General features: G+C 45.0%; 1 protein-coding gene and 1 pseudogene across 1 annotated transcript; both read right to left on the minus strand.

Annotated features, from left to right (window-relative positions):
• Nucleotides 1-4,355: 4,355 nt before the first annotated feature.
• On the minus strand, nt 4,356-5,150 carry LOC139785600 (uncharacterized; annotated as a pseudogene).
• A 1,189-nt stretch (nt 5,151-6,339) lies between these two features.
• Nucleotides 6,340-7,542, minus strand: LOC139785601 (uncharacterized). Its single transcript, XM_071724778.1, has 2 exons — nt 7,463-7,542; nt 6,340-7,378 (listed from the first exon to the last, which is right to left on the minus strand). The coding sequence occupies exons 1-2, from the start codon at nt 7,540-7,542 to the stop codon at nt 6,340-6,342; spliced, it is 1,119 nt and encodes a 372-aa protein (XP_071580879.1).
• Between the last annotated feature and the right edge of the window lie 11,643 nt (nt 7,543-19,185).

Here is a 19,185-nt window from a genome sequence, read left to right on the forward strand (position 1 = left end):
TCGTGGAGTGACCTATTGGAATAGATGCATATGTATTCCCGTTATGGAGCAAAATCACAAATAAAAAAAAAAACTGAAAATCGTGTCTCAATTGCACTTCCTACATTCTCATCTTAACTACTTTCCTGAAAACCTTGGAGACTGCAGTGAAGAACAAGGAGAACGATTCCATCAAGATATACGTGAAATGGAATTTTGATACCAAGGAAGATGGGATATCAACATGATGGCAGATTACTGTTGGACACTAAAGAGAGAAACGAATCAGAATGGGAAGAAGAGAAAAAGAAACCCACTGCATAGGTCATTCGAAGAGAAAAGAGTTCGCTACAAAAGAAAAACAGTATAAGAAGAACATCAAAGTAAACCTGATTCCGTACAATTTGTTCTGAAGTAATTCATATCCATGACATTTTTTTCTGGATTTTTTACTATTCACGATTTTCATTTTTTTTTAATTTGTGATTTTGCTAAATTTTTTTAGTAATGGAGCTCAACAGACTTCAGATTCGGAATCAGCGCATTAAAATACAAAAGAAACACACTTGATCCAGGTCAGAATAAATTTTTCCGAATTTTCTCGCACTCGTTAACGTGATTTTTCGCAATTTTTAGCTATTTTTTGCGATTTACTTGAAATTTTGAGGGTGTTTGGGCTAAACGGACTTCAGATTCGGATTCAGCGCGTCAAAATACAAAAGAAACACACTTGATCCAGGTCAGAAAAAATTTTTCCGAATTTTCTCGCACTCGTTAACGTGATTTTTCGCCATTTTTAGCTATTTTTGCAATTTACTCGAAATTTTGAGGGTGTTTGGGCTAAACGGACTTCAGATTCGGATTCAGCGCGTCAAAATACAAAAGAAACACACTTGATCCAGGTCAGAAAAAATTTTTCCGAATTTTCTTGCACTTGTTAACGTGATTTTTCGCAATTTTTAGCTATTTTTTGCGATTTACTCGAAATTTTGAGGGTGTTTGGGCTAAACGGACTTCAGATTCGGATTCAGCGCGTCAAAATACATAAAGATAGGTGGGTCTGGTCAAAAGAACAGACCACTTTTTTATTTTGTGTGCCTGTGTTATCATCATAAAACATTATTATACAATAAAAAACTTAATTAATTGTGAGATTTAAACTCACTCAAGTCTATATTATAAGGCAGTTACCATATCCACTACGTCACAAATACTTGTGAGTGTCCTAATAAACTCTACTCTAAAGACGTCACTAAACTTATTAATAAAAAAGGGGTACCTACCATTACATTCAAGGGAATTTTCTCCGTAATCCTGCCAAGTTTTATCAAAATCGATAGAGTTCAGTTTTGAGCCTACCCTTATTAGAGATAATTGTGTAAATCTGTTTGTACAAATATGTTTGTAGCATATGTACAATTATTTTTGTTGCATATGTTTGTAGCATATGTTGAGTAGCATAAAAAAAGCGCTCCAAGTGTTTTTTATGTAAATCTTAATAATTTTATTCTTTTCTAAATTTTTTGTTTGTATATTTAGAACAGATATATATATATATATATATATATAATTATGTATATATATATATATATAACATTAACATAATTATTTTTTAAACCGTCTTTGCAATAATTAAATTATTTATATTCAACCAATTAATAATTTTTAAAATAAGTAATTTACCTAAGTAGAGAATTATTTATTATTGAAGAAATTAATAATTATTTTCCACTAATTATTAACTTTCAAATAAGTAGTAATTTATTTTTGACGAACTATTAATTATTTTAATAATAAAGAATTTATTTCTACTAATTACCAATTTGCAAAAAAAATTATTTTATTTTCACCTAAATACTAACTTTCACGAACTAGAAATTTTTCTCTGACAAATTACGAATTCTTTAAGTAATCTGTAATTCACTTTTACTTAAATATTATTAATTTTTATGCAATTAATAATTTTTTGTGACTAATTACTAATTTTCTAATTCAATAAAAATTTAATTTGTTGTTATTGCTAATTTTGTGAATAATTAAATAATAAAAAAAAATTTTTTTTGCCAATCCTTGCTTAACACTACAAAATGCGTGATATCAGTATAAAATGTTTTATATAAAAATTTTATGGTAAAAATGTCTCTATTTAACCACATTAATAAAATTAAAAAAAGGACCCCGCACAAAACCATAGGAAAAAGCCGTTCAACCGAATTGGCTAAAACTTTGGGAATCGGTAGTTTATGTGATGCTGATCAAAAGTTTCAATGGGCGCGAAGTCCGAAAATGGCCAGTTTTCAAGATACGAGAGGTCAAAAGTTGGAAATATGGCCAACAGATCTAGCTTACATGGGTTATCTACGCACGTATCGACGGCACTCATTGAGACGGAACTTGTTCCGCATTGAGACGGGACTTGTTCAGAGGATGTGTGAAGACTGTCAGGATAAGCAATAGCTACGCAACATTCGTGCAGCTAATATGGCCAAGTTACTGATACGGCCAGATCGAGTATATGGCTCTTGGCTTGCGCTACCCGTTCTTAGCGCTATCCAGGATCAACGGCGTGGACGTGACGGGTGTTTGATCCCTTGTGTGTGTGTGTGTGTGTGTGTGTGTGTGTGTGTGTCTGTCAGCAGAGATAGGGACCCCACGGTTCGTCACTCCCGCAGTATTTAAGGACTTCAAACCCTCTCTGCTGTGCGCGCGCGCGCGCGTGTGTGTGTGTGTGTGTGTGTGTGTGTATGTGTGTGTCTGTCTGTCTGGCTAATACCTCTAATACTGCAGATAACAGTACAGCAAAGATGTCTTTAATATTTTATCTACCTGCTACTTGTTATAGTAGGGGAGACCGGGGCCTAACCGTCGCCGGGGTTGAACCGTCAAATCAAATATCTCGGAACCTGTATATTGTGCGAACTCGCTATTAACATTGTAAACGCTGCTTATGGTACCCATGTGACCAACGGAGTTTCGGCAGGTTACCTGCCGTGTTATGATTTTTACGAGGGCAAACGTGTTTTCGGAAGGTGAAAGTTACATTTTCTGCGCGTGGAAATATTGTAATATCTGCAATAATATTTGCTCTCCAAATCTCGAGGTACGTGATTATAAAGAGTAATGCATGCTGAACACAAATCCAGTGTAGTTTTTTCATTATCGTTGATGTCTAATATTTCGTGGGCGATCAAACCTGAAACTTGTGTTTGGGGTTAATCCGTCAGTAAGCAGTCCGGGTGCATTTCCAAGGCATTTCCGGGCATTTTCAGGCTTACTGCATATGGAATATGGATGAGACGGGAATTACAACCGTTCAGACACCGAATAGAGTCATCGGACGTCGAGGAGTGAAACAAGTCGGGCGAGTGACTTCTGCGGAAAGAGGAACCCTCGTATTTTTTAATAATGTTTTGCATAAAAATTTTAAATAAATTTTTATATTTTTCGCTTAAAAAACAATTATTAAGATGTATCCTATCATTTTTCAGGATTAGATGTACGTATATGTATTGAAAATGCAGTGTGACGGTAGTAGTTAGTATAAGGGCGTTCCAACTAGGGAGCTCCGAGGGGGGGTGAGGGAGGGGGGTATCAGGTTTCGCGGGGGGTGGGGGTGAGGGGGAGGGGGGAGGGGGCGGGGTATCGGGTTACACAAGGGTATCGGGTTACAAGGAGATAACGCGGGGGGGGGGGGTGAGGGGGAGAGGGAGGGGGGGGGGTATCGGGTTACACAGGGATATCGGATTTCGCGGGGGGTGAGGGGGAGGGGGGGTGACCTTGGCATACCACGTGTATGACTCACCGGTATGACTCATATCCGGTATGACTCACCGGGGGATGACTCACCGGGATGACTCACCCGCAACGCGTGGGGGGTCCGCGTTCGCGTTCGCGTTCGCCGCGCGCCGCGAGGGGGGGTCCGCGTTTGCGGTCGCGGTCGCGCCGCGGGGGGGGGGGGTCCGCGTCGTTCCGCGGGGGTACGTTCGCAGGGGGTACGTTCGCAACAACGCCGCTAGGCGGCGCACAATGGGTAAGACTAACTCGATAGCGCACTGCGTAGGAGCGTGTCTCGTCGATGACGCGTCGAACCTGTCGGAACATGTTCGTCGTAAACAACATTTTTCTGGGAAAAGGGGGGTGGTTATCGCGTAGACTAAACAATCTATCTACGCATTACGTAAAACAATCTACGCAGTACGTAAAAGACAAAGGAAGAAATGACGTCATCGGGACGATGATCGACCCGATGACGCAACGAAGCGATGATAAAAATTGAGGTAGGGATGGACATGCGCGCAAAGAAATTACATCGTTCATTTAGTTGTAAAAAAGCCTGTTTATTTAACTTTTCTTTTTTACACAATATATCTTACGTACTAAAAAACTAAAGCTGCGAGCTCACAATCGATGAGCTGATTCGTATTAAACGCATCGCTAGCGTATATTACATTCGACGCTTCCTTGGGATCCGTCACAGTGGACGCGATATCGGAGAACTGCGCAAACTTTGCATCGACTGCCGCAAGTATTCTGACCAATCGATCGAATCTTGCATCGATGCACCGATCGAGATCGAACATACGACGCAACGTCGATTCGGTCATCATCAAGCATACGTTTGCAGATTCAAGACGTATGAGTTTGACGTTATTAACCGACGTACTAACTCTCACCGTTAGCGGTCCAACGTTTACAAAACTATGGATATGTAGTCATTGCGAAAGAAATTTTGAATGGTTCGTTGTTGCTCGTAGAGTGCCTTCCACGTTTCGAGAGATAACAGCAGTTCCTTTCCTCGATGATCTCCCACGGCGATCTCCACGTAACTCGGTGGGCCCACGTTGATGCCAATTTCGAGGAATTTGTATCCCGTAGCTGTCAACGCGTATCGTCTGCCGAGTATACGTACCGCGCGACGCTCCAACGAAATGCTGTATAAAAGAAATGAAAATAGTTTTTTTCTTATTCGTAAGTATTACAATTTGCAAAGATATAAAAACTGGGGGAGGCTCTATTTTTTGCTTAAACGAAACTTACCTATTACATCTGTTCTCACACGACTGAGTTTCAACGTCGTGAATCGGCACGTAATAATTAACGGCATTCGCGCGTTTTCCACCGTTGTTGCTGTTGCTGCTGCTGCTGCTGCAGCATCCTTCAAAGGAGAACATTTTTTCTCTCGGCTCTCTGAGAAGTTGTGACCGTCAGTACAAGCGATCGCGACAAGACTGATCATGTAAAATTAATCGAGTATACGCGGCAACACCGACATTCCAAAGTAATGATGTGGCGGTGGGGGCAAGAGGGGGGAGGGGGAATTAATTTTTATAATTGAACCTGTCGGGACATGTTTCGTAAACAAATTTTTTCCATGAAAAGGGGGGTGGTTATTGTGTAGACTAAACAATCTATCTACGCAGTACGTAAAAAAAACAAAGGAAGAAATGACGTCATCGAGACGATGATTGACCCGATAACGCGTCGAACCTGTTGGAACATGTTCGTCGTAAACAAATTTTTTCTACTCTAACGATGATGATGGGGGAGGGGAGGGGGAGTAAGAAATAAAACATTATAAAAAGATATATATAATTTATTTTTTAATTCTGGCGATCATCGCTATACGTTAACGATGTATTTCATTTGGAAATGGACGTTGGCGTCGTGCGCGACCACCAATTAAATAGTTTCATTACATTTTGTAACGCGCAATTCTTGACATGTTTTCCGCATCGCATGGTATTGGTGTCATCTAGTTTATTCAAAGATTCGATATCTTCGTAATACGCATCCAGAGTCTCGACGATTAGGTTTTTTCTCGCATAATTCTCCAGCAGATCCACCAGCCATTCTCGTTTCTGACATCCCTTGACGTACACGAGAGTCGGCATCTCGTCATCATCTTCTTCTTCGTCTTCTTCTTCTTCTACACCAAGCACGGCCGATGTAATCAGGCGTTTCACCGTGCTGTATGGCACGTTTCCGTCTTCCCATCGTAATCCATGGTGATTCGCAATCAACCAGGTAGCGCACGATTTGTCGGATTTTGTGAGGAGATTCCACGGCATGGGGTACTAAAAAATGTGATGCGTCAGAACGCAGCCTTTTCTCAGCACCGCCACCTCCTTCACGACAAATTTCATCCCGACGAGGAATCCTTGCAGGTCCACGAACGTTGGTACGGACATGACGAGATTTCTTTATCTCTCTCTCGTCGATGCGTCAATCGAGAGGAATAACGCGACACTCTAATTTATACTTCCCCCTCCCTCCCTTGCCCCTCTCTAAATAATTGTATCGGGGAGTGATGGAAAGAGAGAGAGAGATAGTAGATATTCACGTCGACGTTGCCGCGAACACTCAGACTATTCTGCGCACCACGTTCGTCAACGGGTTGTACTCAATCACGCGGTCGTGTATGATGAGACAGTATGCGGAGGTATTCGGCGGTACGTTCTCCATGCAATCAAATTCTAGTCTGACATCCACGGTGGCGTTTTTGACGGATTCGTTTTGGCGAGAGCAATCGATGATCACAAACGGGCCGTTACGTAGAAAAGTCGAAACGGTGAGACTCGGCTCGAGATATTCGTATCCGTAGTAGCCCTTGCAGAAACGCGCGTACATATCGTACAGAATCGCCCATCTGTATTTATCAAAGTCCAAATTCAAGTCGTCGTACGGATAAACTTCAGAGTTTAGATAGAGTTTTACGTTGGTCAAGTTGCAGTCGTCGAATCGGCTTGTGTCGGCGGACATGACGTTCTTCCGACCCGTCTGCAGAGCGAAGACGACGTATCGCGGTTTCTCGAGCTGAGTCGCGGTCTTAATGGCCCACGAGTGCTTGGTCGTGTTCTGCAACAGGGGATACTCGTACAGATCCCACGAACGGAAACCCATACTTAGATATCGTCCGTTTTTCAAGGCGCGCAACATCGACAGCTTGTTGATCTCGTTCAATACCACGTGATGCATTCGCCATTGTATCTTGAGTATTTTGATGGTGGGCTCCAACGCGAGACTTCCCACCAGGGAATTGTTGTAGTTGCGCGATCGTATCAAGATCAATTCGTGACGAGCATTGATCACCACGCGTTTGTAATCCTCACAAAATCCCAGTAACGTGTTGAGCGGTACGCAGAAATTGAAATATCCGTTCGGGTTATTCTGTGGCTCCCAGCCAGCGTTTCTCAGGATCACGCTTCTGTCGGACGATACCGTAACGTAGTTCTTGAGCGTGCTGGTTATTCCTACGTTTCTGCAGCGATCAATCTCCACGCCGTCGAGCTCGTATCGAATCTCTTCGAACATGAACGCGACGCAATTAGTCCCCAGTACCACGTTATCGACTTGGTCGGCTACTCTGGTCACCGTCAATGTTCCTTCGACGTAGAGAAAACTTTCGCACGGCAACGTATACAGATCCTGCTGTTGTATGGGTATTCGTATCTCGTCGCTATAGTCGAACGTTGTGTTGGCGTACGGGTTGTACGTGTGAGTTTCGATCTTGACGATGCGATCGTCGAAGACCGGCTCACCTCCGATGTTGAGAATTTCAGTCATCGTTTAGATGTTTCGCACCGCGAATCCCAGAGATTGTAAAAATTTAACGTTCAACGCGTTGAGCTTCTTTCTCGTCGCTTGTTTAACACCGCCGAATGTCGACTTGACGATATCGTCGATCGGCGCAGCCGTAAAGATATTATTGTTGTTATCTATCGCGTGCTCCGAGTCGTTCAACACTAGCATCTCATATGTCGCGCGCACACTCACGCTCACGCATACACCGGTGCGTTATCGCTCTCGCCGTCGTACGTGCAATCTGACGGTGATCTCTTCTCCGCGAAAATCGAGCAATCGTCCGTCTTGATCAGCGACGCGTATCGTTAGATCAGTAACGCTCCGCGCGATGATCGGCAGGTAAATGATCTGCGCTGGCGTTTCCGATATCTTATATCCCGGTGGTACGCTCGGTGAAAACTCGTGTATCGTATGAACGCGTTTACCGTTGCTGTACGCACCCGCGGTCACGTTACACTCCACGCGGATAATGTTTACGTTGATAATATTAATCGGTGCGTCCGATTTATGCCATTGTCCCGGCTGCAATACACTCGTCGACGAGAATCCCAGTAGCGATCCGACGTTGTTCGGTTTGTTAAAGTTCACTCTGAAAGCGCACTTGATCTCGCTCTTCATCGTATTGTAATTTGCGCGGAGCACTATCGGGTACTCCGCGACCTCGTCTTCGTAGCCGTTCGCGCGAACGGTCTCCTCTCGCGCGATATTCGCGACCGACGTACAATCGTCGTCGTTGGAACGAACCACGCGTCGCGGACGTTTCCGTGAAATTTCACGTTTCAAGAACTCGTGTATGGCCCGTATCTCGTACGATCCCTCGGGAATCGTAATTTCCGTGTCATCCTCGTCAAAATAAAATTTATTATTCAAAGAATTCACGTTCGGAATCGTGTGATAAGTCTCAAAACACATTAGACCGAGCTCGTAGTCACCGTCGCTCAGATCCACGGCGGGAAAATAGTGCTCCGCGAGGATGCTGCTCTTCCCGGTCAGCGTGAACGTTATAGACATGTCGACGGAAGCTGTTCGATGAACACTGAGTTTCCGCACGGCGCGTCGTCAGGTTTTAAATTAGCGTCGATCGTCGTCGATCGTCCGGAGAAATTGCAAGCACAATTGTCCACAGATGCTCTGATCGTATCGCTGATAAGACGTGCGATTGTACTCGATTTTCGTCACGCTCGGTCCGAAATATCGCACCAGTTCTTTCGGTGGTCGAAGATTGCCAAAACTGTCGAAATATACGACTCGATCTCCCCTCTTGGCGTACGCTACCCAATGGGTGCCGGGGCCCGCTGCATCGTCCAAATTCACGATACCGCTCTCGTTTCGACGTACGCCATCGACGATCGGTAACGAATCACGCATGAAAACACCTCTGAAGAATGGTACGCGCATTCGCTTTGCCAATCGACTCAATTGTACGTTAGTCGTAATACCCGCGGGCATATTTAACGTCTTTTTGACGTTTTTTTTTCTTTCTAATCTCCAACGCTACTCCTCGCCCGCGTTTGTGCGGGCCGAGATACAATCCTTGTCCATATTTGTACGGAGCGAGATAAAGTCCGCGACCTTCCATGGCGCGATTGTGGCGTTGCGTCTCTTCCAGCTGACGCCGCGCGGCTTTGCTAGCGTTCATCGCCGTTGTAATTCCGGCCGCTCCGCCGGCCAGAGAACCGAGAACTCCCAACAACGGTAGAATCGGCAATACGCCACCTCGTTTCGCTGTCGGCAGTATCCGTTTCTTCGTCGACCTTTTCCTCGTTCGTGTTTTCCGTGTTTTCAAACCCATTCCGAGCTTCGTCTTAGCCTTCATGGCCGCCCAGACGGCTGTAGTTGCAGCCCTCTCTCCGAGAGCCGAATCTCTCGCGATGACGCGTCCCAGCGCTCTCTCGGCGAGTATCTTGTCCGCCGCGTGTCTCTCGGTGAGCTCTTTGCTACGCGAATAGGCTATGTCGTGCTCGCGACACGCCGCGTCCAATGGATTTACACCCGGATCACCTCTAGCCAATCGTTCTTGCAAACGAGTACCCGGACCGCAAAACTGATAGCCGGGAATGTGCAATTCGATCGGAAATGCACCTATCGCGCCTCTACCTGTTTTTATTTTCGTTGACATTCGCCGCAATCCTTAATCAACGGGGCGGGACCGTCGATGTGCGTTCGCTGCCACGGTTGATTGTAATGTGCGTCACAGCGACGATAGGTCTGAACCTCCAAATCCGTCTTTATATGCTCCGGAAGCTTGTCCCACACGTAGTAGACGTGATCGCCGCACATTTGCAACAGAACGGTTTTCGGCACAAATTGCAGCTGTTCAGCGCTAAAATCCGAAGTTCTCGACAGCAGGACGAACATCTTTGCGACTGAGCGATTCGCGGTGCCGCGCACCTATAAATAGCCGTTCGAACAAAAGTTCGATTCAGTCGTACAAAGTGCAAGAAAAAAAAATGAGATTCGTGCGACAACCGTTGGCGATTCGCGTGACGAATTGCGACGACAGATCACGGCCGATGGAGGGCAACGCGGAGAAGCGCAGACACGGTACGATGCTGCCGACTACTATACGCGCGATCATTTGCGGTCCCTCGAATTGCGGTAAAACCAACGTTCTGATAAGTTTGCTGGAAAGTCCGCACGGTGTACGTTTCGAGAACGTGTACGTGTACTCGAAATCGCTGCGACAACCGAAATACCAATATCTGGAGAATTTATTGACATCGATCGACGAAATCGGCTACTACACCTTCTCCAATAACAGTGACGTCATTCCACCGAGCGATGCGTGTCCAAACTCGATCTTCGTCTTCGACGACGTGGCGTGCGATAAGCAAGACACTGTGAGAGAGTATTTCTCGATGGGTGGGCACTCGAGCGTCGACTGCTTTTATCTCTGTCAGACGTACGCGAGAATACCTAAACATCTGATACGCGACAACGCGAATCTGCTGATCCTATTCAAACAGGATGGCACTAATTTGAAACACGTGTACAACGATCACGTAAATACCGACATGTCGTACTATGAATTTTACTCGTTGTGCCACGATTGTTGGCAATGCAAGTACGGATTCATAGTGATAGACAAGGACAGCGCGCTTTCAAACGGCCGATACAGAAAAGGGTTTAACGTGTTCGCGATACCGCAAAAGCGGTCAGTCGTCGCCGATACGTCGTCGAAGGTGAAACGTTAGCGTTACAGAGAGAGATCGACGCTCTGCTTTTGTTTTTTCCCCGCGATGGCTGCGATCAACGGGAGCGAGACGATTCGCGAACGCGAGAAGATCGTGAAAGATATTGCGAAAACGAGTAATTCGATTTGCAAGAAACTTCGCGCTTTGAAGACCGGTAAGATCGAGAAGGACATTGAGTTGGACACGCACTTTAGACCTCTCATCGGGCCGCTGAAAAAGATCGTCGACAACTCGAGCTTGACCGCGGTGAAGAAAGAGGAGCCGGAAAGCGTCGCTGGCGGGGAGGAGGAGGATGCTACACCGAAGAGAGAAAAGAGGGAACGATTAGACTCCTGGTCGGATCTCTCATCGTCGACACCGCGTAAATCTAATCAATCGAAACGATCGAAAGTACTACCGATAACCTCTACACCGATAATATCTACACCGACGCGAACCGTGCAACGTACAAGTCCCGAATTTCTCGAAAACGAGAATGTTTTCGAAACCACGGATGACTCGATCGAGACGACCGTTCAAAAGCAGTTGCAAACGTCGGAAGGTCGAGAATTGTTTGTAGAAACGTTGGAAGATCACTTGGGTCCACTGAGCCGAGTGTACATCGCGTCTGTTTTGGGCGCCGATCCAACGACAGACGACGTGTACGGCATTTATCTCGGCAAGAATGAATTGATGCTCGGTAATAAACATTTTGACGTGGACAAAGCGGATAACATAATTATCGGCGACGTACGATACGCCGGCACACCCGGTATTTACGAGTTAATCTTCAAAAAAATACCCGATGATAAGCTCTACACGGAGGCCGATAGGCAAAAGTACAGGAGCATACTGTTGGCGACGAGTGCTCATAAATACAAGCACGATCCTCGCGAGCGAGTAAAGGGTAACAGGGGATACAAGTATCTATGGGTAATCTCACCGTTGATATCGATCGAATCCAAGAAGAAAAAATCCGGAAAGGGCGTATTCGCGCCTCGCGCGATGACGCTAACCGACAATAAGATCGACTACGTGCACTGGGACGACCCCAACGAGCTGGTGGATCGTCTGCGATTGCTCGACGCATCGCGTCAAGCTGGCAACAATGCCCACGACAACGAAATCACGTCGATCATCGAGGAACTTCGCGAGGCTGGGCTTATTATAAATTAAACGGCGCGACAGCGATCCGTTCAATTGGTGTTGAAATGCCGATCAATAAATTTGGATTGTTCGAGCAGAGCGAAGACGCGACGAATGCCATTTCGTACCATCGGTGGAGCGGATTAGTGAGAAATTTCGTGCGCGACAACGCTCTGTGTCGCACCGCCACGGACTTTGACGCAAGGTCGCGCAAGATTCGTCGCGTAGCGCAACCTGAGACTGACGGTGACGCAGTTAACAAACTATACGTGGATCAGTGCGTTAAAAGTTTGCGAGATCAACGGAAAGAGTCAGACGAGAAGCTTACCGCGTTCGAGAAGGACGTGCGAGCGTTACAATTAGAAACGACTTGCGAACGACAATGAGTGACAAGAAACGGTTCAGCAGAAACGACTATCAAACGGCGACGAGTGAAGAGAGGCAACGGTTAATTAACGACGGCGGCGAACAGCAACGAACGATTCGAGAACGGTTGTCGGACGGCTGTCGAACGGTTCAAGAACGGTTGTCGGACGGTTCAAGAACGGTTCAAAAACAGCTCAGAAACGATTACGAGCGGTTTAGAAACAGCTGCGAACTACGCGGTGACAGGAAAGGCTACAAACGGCTAAAGAACGTAGACGACGACGACGACGATGAGTGACAAGAAACGGTTAAGTGACGACAACGACGACGAACAACAACGAACGGTTCGAGAACGGTTGTCGGACGGCCGTCGAACGGTTCAAAAACGGCTCGAAATCGTTTCTGAACGGTTCAGAAACAGCGACAAACGACGCAGAAACAGAAACAGAAACGGCTACGTACAGCTAAAGAACGACGACGAACAGCCAACGAATCGCTAACGAAACATGAGACCGTTAAAATCGACCGATGTGGATAAAAATATCGAAAAGCGACGGTTGGTGGACGAATTGCACGCATCGGCGAGAAGAAATTTTCCCCGCAGACACGTCATAGTGCGAGGGTACGACGACCTGTGGCAAGCTGACATCGTCGAGATGCGTCCCTACTCGCGTTTCAACGGAGGCCACCACTACATACTCACCGTCATCGATGTGTTGAGCAAGTACGCGTGGGCCGTGCCACTCAAGGGTAAAGGCGGCAGCGAGACAGCCGACGCTATCGCTGAGATAATTCGAGATAGCGGGAGGTGCCCTAGTAACCTACAAACCGACATGGGGAAGGAATTTTACAACACCGACGTGCAACGTCTCGTGAGAAAACACGACATCAATCATTATTCCACGTATTCGGTGATGAAGGCATCGGTCGTCGAGCGATTCAATCGCACGTTAAAAAACAACATGTGGAAGATGTTTACGCTCAATGGAAATTACAAGTGGGTCGACGCATTGCCGCGACTCGTGTCGGATTACAACGCGCGCAAGCATCGAACGATCGGCATGCGACCCGTCGACGTTACCTTCGCGATCGCCGAAAGACTCTTGGCTACGGTGTACAGCGCGATAAAGATCGCGGGCCCGGCAAAGTTCAAAACGGGCGACTCGGTACGCGTCAGCAAATACAAGACAATTTTCGAGAATGGTTACACGCCGAATTGGACCACCGAGGTGTTTAAGATCCGTAGAGTGCAACATATCAATCCCGTAACCTATCTACTCGAGGACTATCGTGGAAAATCCGTCGCTGGAGCGTTCTACGAGCACGAGTTGCATCGCGCGACGTATCCTGACGTGTATCTCGTAGAGAAAGTACTGCGCAGGAAGGGCGACGAGGTTTACGTGAAATGGCTGGGATTCGATGGATCGCACAACTCTTGGATACACAAGAACAATGTCATTTGATTCGTGCAAACTGTATTTTATTCTTAATATAAAAAATGATACATGTAAAGTGTTTGAAATATGTAATACATATAAAGTATATAATAAAAAATATTAAATACGCATATGTAGAATATCTTTATTAATATTCCTTTATCTATTGTAATACATACATACATTTATATGTTATACTACTACATACATTACATATATATTGTATTGTACAAACATATATACATACATACATACATACATACATACATACATACATACATACATACATACATACATTACTTACATACATACATACATACATACATACATACATACATACATACATATATTTATATGTTATACTACTACATTATATTACGTTACATACATACATATGTCATGTTATACTATTACATATATTACATACATATATACATACATACATAAATTATACTATATACATTGCATACATACATGCATAGGGTTATGTGGGGTGATGTGCAACACTTTCACGCGTTGCTCGGAAAACATATCCAAAAATCAAATTCTTGAATATATCATGGCTGTATAATGTAGAGGAAGGAAAATACTAAAATTCTGCGTGATTAGATTTTCAAAATTTTAAATTTTTCCTAAAAATTTTTCGAGTTTTCAAAAACGTCTGTTTTAGCATTTTCAAATTTTCTTGGGGTGATGTGCAACACAGGTAAAATTAAGGTAAAAAATGCATGAATATCGACATCAATCGACTTAAATGTTTAATTTGGGCTTCTTAAATACAAATTAATCGAAATCTGGTGAACAAAAAATTTCACTGTGTTGTAATCGACCTGAAAAAAAAAAATCATTTTTTATTTGATTTCTTATTTATTTATCGCTTAAAAATTAATATAATGAAAGGAAAAACGCAAAAAAATTTATTTTTCATCATCTGAATCGCAGTTGTCACAAGTAAAATAGTTGCGACCTTGCATGTCGACACATTTCACATCATGTTGCACATCACCCCAAACACGCTATTTTGCGCGGACTGGCGTGACACCAACACAATGTAAGAAAATCACAAAATCGCTTTGGATTATCAAAAGTACTTGAAAAACTAACAATATAAAAATATTTACCTATAAGATGACTAAAACCAATTCACGAAATCACTATGAATGTGAAAAGCAAAAATTACATTCAGCTCGAGAAATTTAACTCGCTTTTCGTACAGCAAACCAGGGTGCGTGCTATCTCGCGAGTTATTTATCTAAAACAAGGTACTGTCAACACAAACAGATGGCAGTATGCGGTTCTGTCAAATGTCGACATGCAGACCAGGAATCGGAAACGTTGCACATCACCCCACACAACCCTACATTATATTACATACATTGCATCATTATATTACATACGTGTATACATTACGTTATATTCGGTAATGTCCCCACGGCAACGTATCGGTCGAATCCGGCACGATATATCGCTTATCGTCGTACGGACTCAGAGCGATTTTCGTCTTACTGATAGTGTACACTTCGTGCATTTTCGATCTTATGCACGACTGCGGTCGAGTCATTTCGATCTCATCGTTCAGACACCGCGTGTAGTCGTCGAACGTGATGGTGCGCGCGATGACGTTGCTTTTGACACCTTTCGCTTTTTTACAGTCTTTTTTGCCATCGACTCGCAAGGCGTACATTTTCGCCCTAAGTCCAACGAATTCGGTCATAATGGCGCCGTTGTTTTCGTCCTTCATCAGGCCCGGCACTTTTTTATTCACGAGAGGCATACCATAAGCGTTATCTACCGCGTAATCACTCGTGTCGAACCTGACTATATCATGTTTCATGTTCTCATACGCGTCGTCGCACTCGATATGATAAATCAAACTGTCCGTGTCGGTATACATGATTCTACACGAGTCGCGGTACAGGGGAGACATGTACTCGTGGTGAAATTCGTATAGGCACACCTTCGACAGGTCGAGGATGCACATGCCGACGTAGATCGGTTTGTCGAATTTCACCTCGAGTTTGCGCAGTTCGACGGCTACCAGATTTTTCGAAAACACGCTCCTGCTGTGGAAATTTGGTCGCGCGATCATTGCCTCCGCGCCGTATCGTCCGTCCCACTTCGTCAGTAACTTTACATCGACGTGATTGCGTACATTCTCCATCGTTTTCCCGAAAACTGCATTATTCATTAATTTATATAAATTTTTTTCGAACTCATTTTTGGCCTGTGTTCTAAATTTTGTATTGAGTTCGATGTAAGCGCGGAGCCACGCAGATTGAGCGAATTGTAATACGCGATGTATTTTTTTGACGCGAAGGCCGTGGCGTGTGCACTGCTGTAGATTGCGATAATGAATGACGTAACGCTCCTTATCGTGCACCGTGGCGAGAAGTTTGTCTTGTCGTTTGCCGGGCGGTTTATCGCGCATCGGACAGAACGGTAGGTCAGTGTGCGCGTCGTGTTTATCCGCAGGATACTCTAGATCGACCTCGAGAATATAGCCCGTAGGCGAATCCAAAGCGATCGCTCTAAAATCGAATTTTGACACGTCTTTGACCCATCGAAACTCCGCGTAGGGCAATGGCCGACACATCGCCCAGCCGTACAAGTTGTTGACATCGAAGTACATTAGGAACGACGACGGTTTTGATGGATCGTACGACTGCATATATTTGTTGTTGGCCTGCGCGTATCTGCCGGAACATTGACTCAGACCGCCGCAAATACCACGTTCGATAAACATAACCATGTCAATGTCGGTCAGCAGTTCGAAATTGATACACGTATGTTTCAACATGGCGTCCCACGTAAAGCCTGGTAAAGTGTAGTAGTACGCGGGATCAAGTCCGTAACTCGCGACGCAGCTGTCGCGGAAATTTTCAAACACGTCGGCCAACAACAAGACATCGGTTTTCAGGTACAGATCGCTGTATTCGCCCAGGGTTCGAACGGAGAATCGCTGCCATACGTTCGCGGCGTGCGCGTAATCGCTCTCGGATACGGTTTCACCGGTCAAGGAACTGTAAAATGAATCGCGCGGCGGTAAACACGTATCCTCCAGCTTTTCGACGCTGTCCACGTATTCGTATGGAAAGACACCTTTTCGCGTCAATAATTTGAAATTGTCGTCGGATAACGCGGAAAATTTGGAACGTATAATTTTTAATTTATCCTTGTCGAGGAAGGATGCCAATTTTGCGAGACTCGCGCTCAGAAATTTGTACGATTCAATGAATCTTAATTTTATGTCGCTTCGCGAATCTGATCTGTCGGCTGTGTCTTTCACATGCTTCGTGAATGAGATGTACTTTTCCTTTGTTATAGGCAGTACATCGATCGAGCCTTCGAACGCGGCAGCTATCTCCTTGATAATAAAGTGTGCGTCATAGCCCGATAGATTGTGAAAAATGACTGGTATGAAGTGAGAATCCTTATAATTCAGATTGCACGTCGAATGTGCCGGACCTCTATAACGCCCGGTCAGGTGGCAATGATCGCGTACACGATTATCATCCGGCGCGAACGGTTTTTCGCAAATGTGACATTGCGTCGCGCTGTGAAATGTCTCCCGCTCGTCTCGCGTTAGCTCTACCATGCACACAATGTCGGACAAGATGTTCTTTACGCGATGCGCCAATCCTTTGAGTTCCTCGGCGAACCACGCGACGCAGTCGTTATCGCGACGAAATCGATACGCTGATAACGTTTCGTCGTACGAGCACTGTACGTAGTATGCTATACTACATACCCAATGATGTTGATAGGCGTATGACGTGTGTTCCGTCTCCGGTTGTGTCTTCTTCAGCACGCACTCCAGATCGGCGTACACCACGAAGGGAAGTCGCTCTTTCCTGCTGTGGTTCTTGAAGCTCAGTCAGCCACTTGTTGTCCTCGCTCGGTAGTCTGATGGCGCATTTGTTTACCTTTCGACATTCCACAGTGTGAGACTGCAATTTGTCGCTCGAACTAAAATAGTGAAGACATCTGCAAAAAAAGAAACACACAATTATTATATATTTTTATACACAAAATATAAATTTGTATATATTTTATTTAATAGAAGTATAGATACTTACCGATCACAAAAGTATTTCCGACTATGATGCTTGCTCAATTGCGAGCTCACGAGGCGGGATAGATTCTTGATCCACGCAAAATGTCCAACATTGTTGTCCCGTGGGTCCTGCACGTACAGCAGATTCACGTGTTTGTTACTCGTGCGATCGGTAAGCCGTATTGGAAGAACGGTTGACGTCTTCTGTCCCTCGATGGTATAGACGTTAACGGATATATTGTTGAGTCGTTCGAAATGTTTAATCTGACTCAACGTCATTGGGAACTCAATGTCTCGTACGTTTAATACCATTGAATAATGCGGGTATGATGATTCCAGATCTGAATTTCTTTCGGCTGGATGCAGAGCAGCCGTCACTGCCCACGCAAAACACGCATTGTCCATTGATCGCACATTGATTACCGCGTTTTTCAATTTAATGTCTTGATGCAATTGCAAGTGACACCCCGCGCGCAAAGGATTGTACCTGTTGACGTTCACCGTCAAATTGAGGATTCGCGTCAACGCCCACTCACTGTCGCGTTCCTGGAACTCCTCGAGGGACGTTAATGTGGGCTCGATAACTTGCCGCTCGTACCACTCGCGCAAGTGCGTGGTACGACAGAGTTCATAGTTTCTCGTAGTAATACTTTTATTCGCACGTTTATCACCCGCCACAAATTCTCCGTTGAACGCGGTGTTCACTTTGACACAGTTATGTGTTTTTATAATGTCTCGCACTCGCTTGCACACTACGCTGCAGGCGTCTTCCAAAAACTGTCGCGGATCTATATGGTCTGTATTAATTACCGCACCGGTCATTATCCGCGTTTCGAACGCTACATCGATTTCTCGCCATACGAGTTCTGTCGCGCGCGTGTCGCCACTGTTACCGGTGTCCGCATAATCACCACCGCTACGGATAAATTGTCTTTCCAATCGCGTCTTCGCACCCTCGAGTCGCGCGATTCTGGCAACCAACTTTTGCCTCCGTCCGATCGAGGATTGCCTCTGTCCGATCGAGAGCCGCGGACGTTTGGCACGACAGCCTTCTTCGAGCTGCTTGATGAATTCCGCGCATTGCAGCGCCCATGTGAAAAATTCACCCAAGGTAGCTACTTGGTCGGACAGCTCCAATAGATCACGTTCGGTTTGCTCGAATTGATCCATGTTTGATCACTTTCGCACCAGTTCTTTTATTATATCGCTCCACAGAGTCTCTCTTACAGAGCAACGTACACGTGCTAATGTTCGATCATAAAATAAACTGCAATACTTGTCGACCGATGTATCGCTCTCAAATCATACTACTGCGGCTCGACGCGCTTCATTCCTCGTTATATACCCTTTGCCCTTTCTCTCGCTCCAACTGATTTTTGAAAGATCTTTTCCTTTGTCTCGCGTACTGCGTAGATAGATTGTTTAGTCTACGCGATAACACCTACTTTTC

The sequence above is a fragment of the Temnothorax nylanderi genome, unplaced genomic scaffold (assembly GCF_030848795.1).
Source record: "Temnothorax nylanderi isolate EJ_2023f unplaced genomic scaffold, tnyl_v1.0 TNYL_tig0839_pilon, whole genome shotgun sequence".
Classification (NCBI taxonomy): Eukaryota; Metazoa; Arthropoda; class Insecta; order Hymenoptera; family Formicidae; genus Temnothorax; species Temnothorax nylanderi.

Bases quoted from the DNA above. Each gene is read 5' to 3' on its own strand.
- LOC139785601 (XM_071724778.1), bottom strand. From the start codon at position 7,542: ATGACTGAAATTCTCAACATCGGAGGTGAGCCGGTCTTCGACGATCGC. The intron at 7,379-7,462 runs GTACGCCAACAC...GCCGTGCGAAAG, and splicing joins GAAACTCACACGTACAACCC to TTTTCTCTACGTCGAAGGAA.